The sequence below is a fragment of the Castor canadensis genome, chromosome 18, assembly GCF_047511655.1.
Source record: "Castor canadensis chromosome 18, mCasCan1.hap1v2, whole genome shotgun sequence".
In the NCBI taxonomy this organism is placed as follows: Eukaryota; Metazoa; Chordata; class Mammalia; order Rodentia; family Castoridae; genus Castor; species Castor canadensis.
Window position 1 is genome coordinate 38,384,215 of NC_133403.1, and position 16,622 is coordinate 38,400,836.

Sequence of the window (16,622 nt, forward strand, 5' to 3'; positions counted from 1 at the left end):
GTCAGTAAGAGTTGAACAAATGTTAAAAATAGATGTGTTTTTTTTTCCCCATAGGGAAATCCTGTTTGAAAACAGAATTGCAGTTTTCCGACTATTACTGTCTCCTTGCTGTTCATGTGCTTATTGATATATGGAGAGAAACAGGTGAGTCTTAGTAACCTAATGTTTACTCAGCTTTTATTTTTCTGGAAGTTGAACCGAGACCCTTGCTTGCACTGTGCGAGAGCTCTACTGCTGAGTTACAGCCTCAACCCTATACTCTTTTGTTTTTTATTAATTATGTACACTTATATTCTTTTCTTTAGACTGATTATATAGTCCATACTTTTGCTTTATGGGAGATTTTTAAGAATTCAATAACTCAGTTTATCCTTCTCCCTATAATCAGGGAGATGGGGTCTATCAAACTGGACTAGGCTGGAACCTTGATCCTCCTGATCTCTGCCTCCTAAGTAGCTAGGATTACAGGCATGGGCCACTGGCTTAAAAGCACTTTTCACAAATTAACTAATTTAAGCCTGTTAACACTACAGTTATTTATAGATGAAGGAAATGTAGAACAGAGCAAAAGAAGTTAGGTCAATTAGGTAAGTTGTCTGAAAGTCTTGGCAATTCAAACCAAATACATTGAGAACTATCTAAAAATGAAATTGTCAATCTTGTAAGGATTCAGGTTTTTTGAAGTCAGTGAAAATAATGTTGAAGTCCTCCAGTTATAGGCATAGTCATTTAATATTAAGGGTGGATTTGGCAGGAACTGTGTGTCTTATATATATGTTTAGTGCTGCCGAGGATCAAATACAGGGCCTTGTTTACCACTGAGTTATACTGAAGCCAAACAATAAAGCATGCTAGTAGAGATTAGTTGGAATGTGAAAGGTTTGAGGAGAGTGCTCTAGGAATTGTCAGTGCTCTCTAATATTTTTGCAAAAAAAGCATTTATGATGATTATATTAGAAAGGTAAAATGGAAGTGAAGGATATCGCTTTGTTTTATGATAAAATTTAATTAGGGAATTTATATCCTGAAAGGCCTCAGGACTTTGATGCAGTTTGTGAAGAATTTACAGAGTTGTACACATATGCCTAAATTTTAAAAAATAAAATAATATCTCCATATTTGGCTTAATAGTTCAAAGAGAAGTGTAATTAAATTTAAATCCTGTTTTTTGCTTTTTTTTTTTTTTTGGTTGTTTTTGGTTGTACTGGGGTTTAACACTAGGCCTTGTACTTGCTAAGCAGGTAAGCAGGCACTCTACCACTTGAGCCATTCCCTCAGCCCTGAAACTTCTTTTTTCTTTGTTTTATTTTTTGGTGGGCCTGGTGTTTGAACTCAGAGCTTCACACTTGCAAAGCAGGCGCTCACAAAACAGATGCGCTACAGTTTGAAGCATGCCTCCAATCCCTCTTCTGAGATTTTGATTCTATTTTAAAGAGGTCCTTTTCCTAAGTTAGTTTTTTGTTTTGTTTTTTTATACCAGTTATCCTTAGATAGCACTTCTTATAGTTATGTAATCCCTATAACTGCCCACCTATTTCATCTACTCAACTTAAGCTTTTTTTTTTTTTAAGTGGTACTGGAGTTTGAACCCAGTACCTTGCAGGGGTTAGGCCACACATGCAACCCTCAATTAGGGTTCAAATTAAATAAAATTATGGCTGTGAGTTCCAAGTTCTAACATGGGAAAACACTTAACCAAACACCAAATTGGATGTATGTTATGATCTCTACTTTGGAAAAGTAAAGAGGAAATAAATTGAAATTATAACATTAGTTTGGGTAGATTATGAGGAGTTTGCATAGGGGATAGATTATGTATGATACTTACTTAAAGCCCCCAGTTTTTGGTTATGTCCTGCTGTTTTTCTTTTGGGAAAATATAGACTATTAACCTTAAAATTTTAATGCGTAGAGCTTTTATTTTAGCTGTGTGTAATGACTTTAAAAGCAGCTTGTAAAAATTTTGAAAACAATTTAAAATGTCACCTATCCAGATCTCACAGGTATTCGTTTGCATTTTTTCTTGAATATTTTATTACTTGTGTTCAACTCTTCATAATAATTTAAATTTTCTCCCTGTATTTTTGCTGAACTTTATTGTGCAAATATTTTTCCTTTGTAATGAAAAAGTCATCATCATTGTCAATTGACAGTCTGGATGTTATCATAATTTTCTTAGTCATCCTTCCATCATTATATTTTTGTACATAAAGCTTTGTCTGCATTTCTTAGTAGTTTTTGTTTGTTTGTTTCTCCTTTCTTCTTCATTTTCTTAGTGACCAGGTGTCACTATGTAGCCCGGGCTGGTCTCAAACTTATGATCCTCCTGCCGTTACCTTCCAAGAGTTGGGATTATAGATGTGTACTACCAGGCTCAGTTTGTTTTTTCTTGAGATTGATCTTAAATGACAAATAACTTAATCTTTAAGATTATTGACATTTGGTAGGCAAAAGGAAAAATGTTTCCTTGTGATATTTCCATGCCCTTGTTTTATTATTAATCAGCATTTCTTAAGAAGTATCATGTGACATCTGTTAGTAGAGTTTCATATGGAAGAAAAATAATGTCTGGAAAATATCTTTCTGGGGTCTCACAGAGAAAATCATGTAGTGGGAAGGCTGGTAGGCTCTGGTTCTCCTTCCAAGTCTGTGTCTTCCCAGAATTTAAGTTTGTGTGATTGTCTTAATTTCTTCCCAAGATAACTGGCCACTTAAATTCCAAATTACTTTTGCAAAGGGCATATTTAAGAATTGGCATAACTACTTAAGGACAATTCTCTTTCCTTTTCTTGTTGTTTTTTTTTTTTGGTGATACTGGGGTTTGAACTTAGGGCTGTGCACTTGTTAGCAGGTGCTCTACTGCTTAAGCCACACCCCCAACTCTTTTTTTGCCTTGGTTATTTTTTAATAGTCTCTCTTTTTGACTGGGCTGACTTGGACCATGATCCTCCTAGTTATGCTTCCTGCTGAAGTTGGGACAAGAGGTGCAATGCTGTCCTGCCCAGTTTGTTGGTTGACGTGGGAGCTTGAGAACTTTTTTGCCTGGGCTGGCCTTGAACTGCAATCCTTCTGATCCCAAGTTGCTAGGGTTATTTATACAGGTGTGAGCTGCTGAGCCAGCCACCTATTTTGATTCTAATTGTTCTTTGCCACCTAAACTCATTCATATAATAGTTAAAGGAGGTGATGACATCAAAAGGGTTTTTGTTTTTTAGAAGAGTCTTTTTTGCTGTCAAGATCAGTGGATAATGATCTATTTTGGTTTTAGGGGATGAGACTGCTGTGTGGCAGGCACTGACTTTGCTGGAAGAAGGATTGACCCATAGCCCTTCCAACGCTCAGTTCAAATTGCTGCTTGTTCGAATCTACTGTATGCTGGGTGCATTTGAACCAGTGGTGGATCTTTACTCCAGCCTCGATGCTAAGCACATCCAGCACGACACCATTGGGTTGGTAGTATATACTCTGAGTAATGAGCAGCAAGCTTTCCCAGGAGCAGGGTATAAGATTCCAATTTGTAGATTTCAACACTACAGTTGTTTGTGGCATTAAATTATCATCTATCATGACACATTGCAAAGCATAAAGAGTTTATATCTTTCAGCATTTTGTGGTATTTTTAAAATTTGCATCATGTAAAAATGGTAAGAAAGATTTCCCCAAGGACAAACAAGTTATATACTCTTGTACAGAAGGGTTTCATATTTCCATAATGAATAAAATATGTTTTCTTTGGGCGGCACTGGGGTTTCCACTGAGGGCCTCACACTTGCTAGGCAGGTACCCTTACTGCTTGAGCCACTCCTAGCCCTTTTTTTGTAATGGGGTTTTCCAGGTAGGATCTCTGAAACTATTTTACAGGGGCTGGCTTTGAACTGCAATTCTGATATCTGCTAGGATTATAGGTGTGAGCCACTGGTGCCAGCTTGGCTAGAAAATACATTTTGATCAAATTTATCCCTTTTACTCTTTGTTACTTTCCCCTAAGAATTTTTTTTTTGGGGGGATACTGGGGTTTGAACTCAGAGCATCCTGCTTGCTAGGCAGGTGTTCTACCACTTGAGCCACTCTCCCAGCCCAATCCTAAACAATTTCTAATAGCTGTATACTGTTTATTTTTGGTGCTGGGGTTGAACCCAAGGCCTTGGCATGCTAAGCATGCATGCTCCACCACTAAGCTGCATCCCCAATCAATCAGCATTATATACTTTGGATATTTATTTAATTTATTTATTTATGGCAATACTGGGGTTTGAAGTGAAAGCTTCACTCTTGCCAGGTGAGTGCTCTACCACTTGAACCATACCCCCCAGACCTTTTTTGCTTTATTTTTCAGGAACAGTCTCGAGTTTTTTCCCAGGGTTGGTGTCAGATTTTGATCCTTCTACCTGCATAGCTGGTATCACAGATGTGTACCACCATGCCCCCAGCTTACTGATTTTTTTTTTAAACCAGCTTACTGATTAAAAGGGAGGGGGGTCTCAATAACTTTCTGCCTGGGCTAGACTTCAACGAGATCCCCCCAATCTCTGCCTTCCAAGTAACTAAGGTAACAAGTGTGAGTCACCATGCCTGGCTCGGAACCTTTCTTCTTCTTTTTTTTTTTAACCTTTCTTTCTGTTTTTTTGATGCTGGGATTTGAACTCAGGGTCTTGTGCTTGCTAGACCCTGAGTGTTCTACCACTTGAGCCATGCTGTCAGCCCTTGTTTTTGGCTCTAGTTATTTTTGAAATTAGGGTCTTGTTTTATCCTTGGACTGGCCTCAACTGTGATCCTCTATCTTTGCTTACCTGAGTAGCTGGTGATGACAGGCATGGGCCACCATACTTAGCTACTGGTTGAGATTGGGTCTTTTGAACTTTTTGCCAGGGCTGGTCTTGAACTGTGATCCTCTGGTTCTCTGCCTCCCAAGTAGTTAGGGTTATATGTGTGAGCCCCTATGCCAGGCCATATTCTTAGCACACAGTGTTTTGAAGTCTTTACTCCTCTCCACCCTCTATTGTTATTATTATTATTATTATTAATAATGTTATTTTGGTGCGACTGGGGTTTGAACTTGGGGCTTCACACTTGCAAAAGCAGCCACTCTACTTATTGAATTTTATTTTGGTTATTTTGGAGATGGGGTCATGAGAACTATTTTCCTGTGCTGGGCTGGTCCAATCTCGATCCTCCTGATCTCAGCCTCTCAAGTGGCTAGGCCTGAATCCCTGGAGCCTGGCTTTACTTCTCCTGTGTAGTTGAAGTTGATATATGTACTTTATTTGTTGACCTGAGACATCCATTTGAATTTGTGTTTTGCCTTTGATCTGTGATTATGTAAGGGCATTTTCTTTGTCCCTGTGGTAGTTTGAGGAAGATAGCATTATATTCTCTTACATCTTTTATGTTCCATTAATCATCAAGGTGTGAAGAAAGCATGGCATAGAAACCAAATGAACTTTGCTGGTTTTTCAGTTAGGTGAATTAGATTATTTCAATTTCAGGGTATATTACTTTTTCATTATGCCTAGCTATTTCTTTGCCATAGTAATTGGAAGTGTAGTATTTGATATAAAGTAAGTATAATGTGTTTATTCATTTTTTTCTTTCCTTGTAATCTAGTTACCTTTTGACCCGGTACGCCGAATCCCTAGGTCAGTATGCTGCTGCATCCCAGTCCTGTAACTTCGCACTCAGGTTTTTCCACTCCAACCAGAAAGATGTAAGTGAAAAACCCTGTTTCACTGTGGTCTTGCCTGCCGACTGCGCGTGATTCAGTGTGTCCCTCATGTCACACTGTGCATTGAGAGCACCATGCTGCGCTCCTGGCAAGTGCCCTTAGGCAGCCAGGTAGAGGCAGAGTTACTTGGGTTTGTTGGAATGTGGATGTGTTTAGCTGAATCCTTGGAAAGTTGTATTTAACACTGAATGCTAACAGACTAAGAAGTGTTAGACCTCTTAGATCTGTCTCCAAGACACTTTTTTCAAGGATATAAGAGATAGTCCAGAAGAGCTTATAGCCTGGGACACCTTTATTTCTGAAGTTATCTCCATAGTGAGTGTACTTAAAATTATAAGTAATTTTCTTAGAATTACACAGTTGACCAGCTCAATTCAAGAAACTGGTCAGTTGTTTTTCGTTTTTTAGTTTTTTTTTTGGAAGTGGCAATAAATGAGAGTTTCTCTGTTCCTTAATGGGATGGGATTTGCACCATATTTTTCACTATGGTAAGCTAACTTGGGTTGCATTTGCTTAAGCTGTGCATGTGGTCTCTCTCACCTGACAACCTTGCAAAAACTACAGAAGATGCAATGTGGAGAGAAGGCATGTCTTCAGGTGGTCTACTTGGTTCTCACATAATTAATAAGACTCATTGCCTGGAATTTGGCCATGCCAGATATCATATTGCTTCCCATAGCCTTTCATTCTTATGGTTTACTTGCAGCTAAAGAACTTGGCAAGGAATTTATCATCTGGGGTTCTTCTTGGCAAGCTCTTTTTTTTTTTAAATACCCTGTAGTAGCTATAAAAGTTATGGCTATCTTCCATCCCTCTGGTTCTTTAGGGGTTTATTAAATAGAAGGCAGGCAGAAGCATTTTTGCACGTGGATTATAGGTTTGTTGTTCTCAGCTTCTGGTAATTCTGTTCTGAGGAGCTTCAGGACACAGCCTAGATGATACAGTAGCAAGCAAGAGCTCTGAGCAGGTACAACACTGATTCTGCTTAAATGGTGAGCTGTGCACCTTCAGTTGGTTTTTAGCCCTCCCCCCTGCCCATAGTGATTACTGTCTGTGTCACAGCTTATGATGAGGGAGAGAGGGAAGTGAGTATCAGCATCCTAGCACATTGCTTAGAAGGTGCTGGCCTGGTGTAGAGGCCACAAGGAATTGCTACGATATTGGCCTTTAAAATCTCCTGGTGTGAGTGGGTTGTTGAGTCATAAATCTGTGAGTTTTGACTGTGTGTTCAAGTATCTGCTTGCCCTCTGCTGTTTTCTTCTTCTGTTTTTTTTTTTTAAGTAGGATTTATTAGAAAGGAAAGGTTACAGCTAGAGAAGAGTAGGGGAGCCCAGAAGCCAGTAGCTCACTCTGCTGTTTTCAAAGAGCTTTACTTATTCAAAATGGAAAGAATTGACTTCTTCAAATCTCGTTATGTGGCTCATTTATTTGTAAGGAAGGTACTGACCCGCTATTTACCTAATTAACAATATAATGCAATTACTATTTATTATCACCATCGCTACTATTGACACAGTATCTCCGTGTGTAGCTCAAGCTGGCCTCAAATCAAGATCCTCCTCCTCAGTGCTGGGATCACAGGTGTGTTCCACATCCAGCTCTGAAGAACCCTTTTCAAAAAAATTTTTTTCCCTCAAATAGCTTCTTGGTGGTGGGAGTAATTAGAGAAACTTTCAATCTTGATGGCTGGTTTTCTTCCAGTTTTCAGTCATATAGAATGCTGTAAGAACCATATTATTTGTGAGAATTTGGCCAATGAAGTCACATTATTTTATATAATAAAAATTAGGCTTTAATTTTTTTACTTTCCATAAATACTGTGTGTGAAGAATTGTTGTTTAGATGAAAAATTAACCCAAAAATGAAAACACAAATATATTGTAATATATGGAAAGGAGATTACCAGGAACAACTTGAGGGGATTTGATTTTTTTTCTTTTCTTTTCTTTTTGTGGTACTGGGCTTGAATTCAGGTTCTACACCTTGAGCCACTCTACCAGCCCTATTTTGAAAAGGGTATTTTCAAGATAGGGTCTGTCGAACTATTTGCCCAGGTTGGCTTTGAACCGTGATCCTCCTGATCCTTTCGAGTAGCTAGGATTATAGGATTGAGCTATTGGCACCCTACTCTCTGATTCTATTATGAATGAATGAATTAATTAATTAGAGAGCGTTACACTATACAGTCTAGGCTGGCTTTGAACTCTCCATCCTTCTTTCTCATCTTGCTGCAAAACATGTTTGATATTTTGCTGATGGTTGTGTGTAGCAGATGTTACTGATTAGGCTGAATACATGTGACAGAGTCTGATAAAATTATAGAATTGTAGTTATTTGGAATTAGGACTCTGCAATTTATGATGGGACTTATTTAATCACACAAAAGTAGATCATCTGGAGGCAAAAGAAAAACACAAAACAGCAAGAAAAATCCATCTTGATCTTGATTCCCTATGTCCCCATGTAAGGAAATAGAGACGATGGTGTGGACTATCTCCTGAAGGAATAGTATGCTGGTCATGACCATGGTGTCATAGCAATGGCATTCAACCTTCTTCTCATAGTATTAGAAATATCTTCCTGCAAACCCAAAGGTCCATGTTCTATATGTTTTATTCCTGGTAGTTTGGGGATCCCTAAATGCTTTTTCTTTGGGTGACTGGTGTATTCACTTCCCAATTAGCTCTTTGAAAGAACCCTTGCTCCTTAAATGGTAAATCCATTGTTCTTAGTGTGGCTTTGTGCTGTGAAATTGATATTTACCTGTGGAAGGTCTATATAGGAATCTTCTTTCTAGATAGGTCATTTTACTTTGAAGTAGACTGTTTAAAATACGACAGTCAGTGCTATATTTCTGTATCTCCAAAAGTCACCTGATTGTACTTTGAAAAATCTCCCATTGAAATCTCTGTCTTAGGTGTTCATGAAAATCACTGTTCAGGGTCAGATGTCCATGTATGTCGCTTATTTTTAGTGTGCCCAGGGTTCATTTCAGGACTCCATTTGGGATCTGTGCAGCCTCATGGTTAAATATGAGTAGGTACGGACAACATAAATCTTTAAATTACCTGTGGCTTCTGGTTTTGCCTGCAGTTCCTTTAGGGGACTGTCCCCTTAAACAGGCCCTTGTGTAAGCTCTCAGTGGTATTTACTGTGGTGTTTAAGGAGGACTATCTAAACCAGACGAGCAGAGAACTACAACTGCTTTCTTGGTTTGTTAAAGACTATCTTCCTTCCTTATTGCCCCTTATTTTTCTCTGAAAAATTTTGTTGGGCCTAGCTAGCACAAGGCCCTGAATTCAAATCCCAGTACCGCTGTTACCATTTTTCTAACGTATTCTATGGACCATTCAGAGCTTATTTTGGACTGTAATTTGTAAACTTGCTCAGAATTATCAAAATCACATTCCCATACGATTAGTTGCTGAGTCACATGTTCCCAGTTTTTTTCAAGTTTAAGTTCCTCTCGCAAGGACTGATAATAAACCTTGCTATGTTTTCTAAGCCCAGGGGCTGTGGGATAGCTGTAGATGGTTAGTGTCCCGGCCTCATCCTCAGTCAAACTAGAAGCTACACTTGAGCTTTTTCAGATAGTCCTTCTTTAAACCTGCAGGATCACAAGTAATCTTTTTAATTTTCTTGTGTCCGTCCGTCTTTAATCTCTCCAGATACTGCAGGCAAACAGCTCGCCGAGGTGTCCCATGGGGGTTTAAAAGCCGCATCGAATGCAGTTGAATTAGCGCCCGTGGCGCAATCCCGCGGCCTGAAATGAACCCTGCGAGGCTGTGTTTCAGAGGGTATGTTGTTGACTATTGGCCTATTTTCCTACTGGGCAAATTATTCAGACATAAGTACATGGGGGCACAGCTGATGAACTGAGGCTATGCAAACAGACTGGCTTTTCTAGAAAGGATTGTTGTTGGAGGCAGACATCAGCTTTCGCTAAACACTATCTTGGCCCAAAGGGGTGATCTCCTGTCTTCTGGTCCTGCTGGCACAGGCACAGTCCTGTGAAATGTTCTTCCCTGAGATTTTCTTCTATTGTTTCAGAATTTCCATTTAGAATTCTTTATCTTGCCCCTGTTCTGTAACATTTCATCTGTATACATGTTTTAATCTATAATTAAAACATAGGTGGTGAGTGTTCCCTTCACTTACTCATCAGTGGAAATTCCTAATAGATCTTAGGAAGTTTGGATACACAAGAAACTCAGTTCTTGTTCTTTTTAAGACTAGATTATGACATGACTTTTTCTAGGTCTTTTGTTTGGTGTCCTCGATCCTGAGACAATGCACATCAGCCCTGTGTATTTTCTATAATATCCAGAAAGAAACAATTAAGGGGCAGCCTGTTTTTTTCTCAAGGAAAGTAATTTTATTTGGGGTGTGGGTGTGGCCAAATTGTTCTGGCATCTTTGGAAGCTTTGTATAAAACTTAGATTATCTTAGCTGGAGAAAAACATGGAGTAATATCCCTTCCAGAATTGCACTGGCTAGGGTTGGAGGTGTGGCTCATGTGGTACATCACCTTCCAAGCAAGCACGAGACCCTGAGTTCAAACCCTAGTACCTCTAAAAAAACAAACATAAAAACCCTCAGAACCAGAATGGCACTGACTAAATGTTTGTCTGGTGTGGTATAACAAAACCTCTATCCTGTTGCATTGAAAGCCATGGCTGCCAAGAGGTCTGTGAAATGGTAGGATGTAGCTACCATCAGGGTGTTGTGATTAGTAATATTAATAAAGAAGACATTTGAGCTTAGGTACAGGAAGGAAGAGCAGTATCATTTTTAAAAACTGATATTTATATGGTAACTAGGACCTTTAAAGACTGGATTCAAAGCCTTAATTTTAGCATGATTATGTTGTTTTGGCTGGCCAGGCTTTGCTTCTGTTGCCTGACCTGTGAAGTATTTATACCAAGGTGATATCTTTCCTTCTCAGACCTCAGAATATATTATTCAAGCTTACAAATATGGTGCATTTGAGAAGATCCCAGAGTTTATCGCTTTTAGGAACAGGCTGAATAATTCTCTCCATTTTGCGCAAGTCCGTACTGAACGGATGCTGTTAGACCTTCTACTTGAAGCAAATATGTAAGTATTTCCTAAGAGGTAAAAAGGAACTGAGGGACTAGATCAGTTGCTCAGTCGTTAATGAGCTTATGTGTGTCATTAGTAGGTTTAGATAGAAGAAACGTGTCTGGGGAAGAGAGGTGGGGAAACAGGGAGAAACAGCTTCTTGAGCTTGTCATGGAGAAAGGTAGAGTTCTGCCAGCTACAGCTGACATCCGGTGTAGGTGCTAACTAAGCCGTGGTCACCATCCTTGGTCCATATTGTGCTCACAAGGGTCTCCTCCCCCACCAGCAGAGGTTTCATGAGCTAGCACTGGTCCACTTTAGTTTGATATGGCTTTGGGAGTCTCTCTTGTGTAGGAGACTGCATGACCTGTGATTGACTCTATTTCACATTAGATGAGCCTTCGTAATACTAAGTCCTTTCTTCTTTCTCTTCCTTTCCTTCTAGTAAAACAAAATCCTGGCTCATGTTTTCTCAAGTGCTTTGTTATTGAAATAAACAAATAAATTCTGTATATTACAGATCTATCACCTTAGCAGAAAGTATAAAGTCAATGAATCTTCGGCCAGAAGAAGATGACATTCCATGGGAGGATTTGCGAGATAACCGAGACTTAAATGTTTTCTTTAGCTGGGATCCAAAAGACAGGTAACTGGAACTTAACCCCAGGCAGTTCATTTCTAAAGAATTAGGGGGGAAATCTTTTTTTTTTTTTTTTTTTTTTTCATTTTTCTTTTATTATTCATATGTGCATACAAGGCTTGGTTCATTTCTCCCCCAAAGGGAAATCTTTTTTATACAAATATGAAATGTTTATTATTGGGATCAGAAAATACAGGTAAAACAAAGAAAATAAATCTCACCCCTGTGTTGGGATTGCTGAATAATCAAAAGGTTAGCTCTGTTTCATAATATGTATGGGATGAATTCCAGATGGATTAAATCCAGATGCTACAATTTCCTAGAAACTCTGGAATAAAAGATATAAAATATTTTTAAGTAGGTGGGGAAAGGTTTTGTTAGCATTATATCAAGTCTGTAAATAAAAATAATCTGTGAAATTTCTGTGTGTGTGTGTTCTTCCCCTCCCCTTCCCTCCCCTTTCCTCCTTACTACCCCCCTCCTCCCTTTCTTTTTTTTTAAATTCTATTGTATTTATTTATTTATTTATTGCTCTGGATCAAATCCAGGGCCTGCCGTTTGTGCTAGGCAAGTGCTTTAACAGCCTATAATTTCCTCATATATTAGTGCCCCTTATCTATATAGAGAGTGCTTGATAAATCAATATAAAGAATAAAACTAAAAAACAGCTTAGGCAAAGGGTTTAATCTGTTCAAAGAAATGTATGTTACAGCACCAAGGATTTTATTTCTTTCTAACAAGAAAGATTGATACTGTAGTCAGCTAAGTTGTGTGGAAAAATGTTTCTTGTCATGTATTTGTGGAGGTAAAATTTTGTGTGGCCTTCCTAGAGGGAAGTTTAGTGATCTGTATGTTGACTTAAAATGCCAAATACCATATTTTACTTATCATGTCTGCTTCTTGGAAAGGAGAACCTGAGGTAATTAAGACTCAAGCCCGCAGAGATGTATAATATGCGGTAATTCTGCAAACACTGTGACTTGTAGGTGCGTAGACCACATTAGTGTGTTACTAGAACGACTCGAGGGACTTAGTATATATTCGCTTTTACTGCTAAGGTTTGTTACAGAGAAAAGATACATGACAGGCAAGGGAAAAGTTACAGGCAGTCTAGAGAATTCTATGCTCTGATATCCACTGTTCCCCCTCTGAGAGGTATACATGGAGCAGTAGGAAAAAAAATGCCTTAATACATGTACACAGCCCTGTAGGGATTCAATACCCAATTTAATACCCAAGTGTTTTTTTTTGGTACTGGGATTTGAACTCAGGGCTTTGTGCTTGCAAAGCAAGTGCTCTAATGCTTGAGCCACACTCTAGTCCTCCTTTCCCCCCATAACCAAGGTTTTTTGTGTCCAGCATGTACCAAAATTCCAGACTCCCAGGGGAGCAGGTTTTCACCATAAATCATCTAGTTTATACAAATGGTCTAGCACAAGAGCCACTCTTGACATTTAAGTAATGATTGGAATGCAGTTTGCCACCCTTGCAAGTACGTCATTCTAACAATAATGGCTGCAGGCCTGGTGTATGTCTAAAAGATTCAGCTTAAATACTACAAGCTAATTTGTTTCATGTGATAGAAAGATTATTTTTGTTACATATGTATTTTTTGGTGGTGCTTGGGACTCAATCCAGGGTCCTGCACATGCCAACCCATGTGCTCTACTACTGAAGTCACTTAGTAATTTAGTGCTCTTTGTAGAAATTCTCTCTTCTTTTTCTAGTGGTGGTGGTACTGACACTTGAACTCAGGGACTTGTGCTTGCTAGGCAGGTGCTCTTACCACTTGAGCCACTCCTCCAGCCCTTTTTTAGTGTTGGTTATTTTTGAGATAGGGTCTCGTGAACTATTTGCCCAGGCTGGCTTTGAACCTCCATCCTCCTGATCTCTGCCTCCTGAGTAGCTAGGATTATAGGTGTGAGCTACTGCCCAGTTGCTGCTGCCTTCTTTTTTTTTTTCTAGTGGTGGTGTACTGACATTTGAACTCAGGGCCTCATCCTTGCTAGGTAGGCGCCTTTTACCAGCCTATTAGTTCCATTTTTATACATCTGTTATTGCAAAAGTCTGAAGGTAACTATACAAACTTGCTAATATTGTGGGTGTTTTGTTGCTATAAAGGCACTTTTTCTTTCTAACTTGTAGTTTTCTCTCATTTGAATTCATTAAAGAAAAAAAATCTTAAGGAGGAAATGACCTGTTCAATAGGTTATTGTGCCCGTTTTCTTGATAGTGAAATAAGTGGCTTGTCCGCCAGCATTCAGATAGTAAATGAAAGCTGGGATCATTCAGAGGTTATCTTGACGGGTGGAGGTATGTGTAGAGAGATTTGAATAAGTTAGATGGACTGAGGATGTTTCTGTTCAAGGGATGTTTCTGAAGAACATAAGAAACTTTCCTTGGAGGAAGAGACCATGTGGTTAAGAATCCGTTCCTTAACGTTGAGGCTGATCAGTGGACTTCCGAGTCTTAACCACCCTGTGGAGTCAAAGAACTCGGAGAAGACTGCTGAGAATGGGGTGTCGTCCCGGATTGATACTCTGCGTTTGCTCCTTCAACAGCTCGAGGTGGCTGTGGAGATGGGAAAGCGATTTACTGAGAAGGAAATTCAGGTATCACCAATAAGCATTTGCCATTGAAGGTGCAAAATACCTGTACTTAGCACTGTTTTTTTGTTTGTTTGTTTGTTTGTTTGTTTGGAGGTACCTGGCTTTGAACTCAGGGCTTGACACTTGTTAGGCAAGTATCCTACCACTTGAGCTACTCCACTAGCCCTGTGACTTTTTTATTTAAAAGATAAGACTTTGTACTTGGTTGAGTAGTGGAAAACAGCATTTTGTCCCAGTTTACGGTATCTGGAGGAAAAAGAGGAATAATACAGGCCACGAGGGACAGTAAAGAAAACAAAATAGCTTTCTTTTTGTGGTGGTAAATTTTTAATACCTGTTAAATTAATATGGCATTCTGGTTTTACTAAAATGATTCAGCTAATTAATGGCTTTTGACTGAATACTGAAACCAGCTTTTTTTTTGTGTGTAGTACTGGGCTTTGAACTCATGGTCTACACCTTGAGGTGCTCTATCAGTCCTTTTTTGTGAAGGTTTTTGCAAGATAGGGTCTCGCAAACTATTTGCCTGGCCTGGCTTCAAACCATGATCCTCCTGTCTTTGCCTCCTGAGTAGCTAGGATTATAGGTGTGAGCCACTGGGGCCCAGCTTTGAAACCAGTTTTATCTAGTAGTTATAAGCGTTTTGTTTTCTTACTTTGCATGAATTAAAGGATATCATTTTCCTTCTTTCCAGTATCCTTTCCTTGGCCCTGTACCAACCAGAATGAGTGGATTCTTTAATTCTGGCTGTTCTCAATGCCAGATAAGTTCCTTTCATCTTGTGAATGATATTTATGAGCTGGATACCAATGGCTTAGGTAAGTGTACACAGTGTGCGTAGTTACTCAACCTTCGTTATTGAAAACTTAGTAAATGCAATAAAATATCTATAACCTCCCACATTAGAAACATGCATAGATGTAAGCTGGCAGCTGCTCTGGAAAAGTCTAGTTTTCTAAACAAGAGACAGCTTTCAAAGTATTATTTTAGAAACCTAAGTCATTTCCATGTTTAATGTCACTTTTCCGATTCAACAGATGAAGAAATCCTTGATTTGTTGAAATATTACTGGGTTTTTAGATTGCATTGTATTTTAAAAATGAAGCTTTCAATTCAGGGAGAATCAAAAATTTTCCAAAAACTGTATTTTTTGGTTTTTCTAAATTCATAAGGCTTGTTGTACTTACAACCCTAGTAGACTTAGAGCACCCGAAACACATAGGTTTCCCGTCCTCCTAGATCATTTTAGGTAGTTCTTTGGCAGAAAGGTAATTAATGCCATTTCTTTTCTCCTTTTTCAATTTCTTTTTGCCTTCCTTTGTCTTTTTCTCTGTTTTTATCTCTCAGTAATGGGATTTAGATGTTTAGGGTCTTAAGAGAAAATGGTCCTGGTTCATGAATGAAACTTTTTTTTTTGCAATTTTAGAGGATACAGTGGAACTACAGGAGCGAATAGAGAGTAGTCTTAAATCTTTACTAGAACAATTAAAAGGTAAGTAGTCTTACGATGAATTTCTGAATTATATCTGGTTATCTGGCAGTAGCTTCTTTTGGATGGTACTGGAGTTTGAACTTAGGACCTCACACTTGCTAGGCAGATGCTCTACCAATTTGAGCCTTGTCTCCAGCCCATTTTTGCTTTAGTTTTCTGGATAAGATCTCATGTTTTTGCATGGGGCTAGTCTCAGACCACAATTCTCCTATCTATGCCTCCCTCATAGCTGGGAAAACAGGAATATATCACCATATCACCATGCCTGGGTTCTGTGTTGAGATGGGGTCTCACTAACTTTTTGCCTGGGCTGGCCTAGAACTGCAATCCTTCCCATCTTCGCCTCTTAAGGGTTTTTTTGGGTTTTTTTTTTTCCTCTTTATGGCACTGGGGTTTGAACTCAGGGCCTCACATTTGCTAGGCAGACACTCTACTATTTGAGCCACTTTGCCAGCCCTTCCTTATGTTGGGCATTTTTGAGATAGGGTCTCTTGAACTATTTGCCCAGGCTGGCTTCGAACTTCGGTCTTCCTGATCTCTGCCTCCCAAGTAACCAGGATTATAGGTGTGAGCCACCGGTGCCCGGTGTTGTAATTAAAAACATAGAGGATACTTATGATAAACTGGTGTACAAGTGAGTCTGCTTTTTCCTCCTCTCCCAGGCCTGTTCCCCAGATTCCTAACACTTGGAGTTAAAACTTGTAGATGCCACCTAATCAGTCATGCATGCCTGTGTAAAAATATATTGTAGTGATTTTTTAACATGAAAAGGTATAACACAAGCTTTTCTGACTTTTTGTTGTTGTTGGATACGTTTGTATGTCTATATAATATCTCTCAGTCATTTTTAAGGTAAGAATGTATAATATTGTATAGTATTGTGTCAGTTACCCAATTTAGTTATATACTATATCAGAATACATAATGTACTTGAGTTGTTTCTTGTATTTATAATAATGCTGAAATTCATCTGTGGGGACACAGTGTTTGGGTTATTTATTTGATGATTACCTTGGAAATTAAATTTCTAGGAATGGCATTGTTTTGACAAAAGTTGCAGCTATGGATTTTACACCT

General features: G+C 38.8%; 1 protein-coding gene across 3 annotated transcripts in view; it reads left to right on the forward strand.

Moving 5' to 3' along the window:
- Naa25 (N-alpha-acetyltransferase 25, NatB auxiliary subunit) overlaps window positions 1–16,622 on the forward strand; it is a 59,607-nt gene that overhangs the window by 31,744 nt on the left and 11,241 nt on the right. For all 3 annotated transcript variants that reach the window (XM_074061027.1, XM_074061028.1, XM_020161118.2), the window contains 8 exons: window positions 55–144; window positions 3,269–3,449; window positions 5,605–5,704; window positions 10,668–10,819; window positions 11,325–11,450; window positions 13,813–14,056; window positions 14,748–14,871; window positions 15,480–15,545. In XM_074061027.1, coding sequence (XP_073917128.1) covers window positions 55–144; window positions 3,269–3,449; window positions 5,605–5,704; window positions 10,668–10,819; window positions 11,325–11,450; window positions 13,813–14,056; window positions 14,748–14,871; window positions 15,480–15,545 — 1,083 coding nt within the window. The remainder of the gene's footprint in view (window positions 1–54; window positions 145–3,268; window positions 3,450–5,604; window positions 5,705–10,667; window positions 10,820–11,324; window positions 11,451–13,812; window positions 14,057–14,747; window positions 14,872–15,479; window positions 15,546–16,622) is intronic.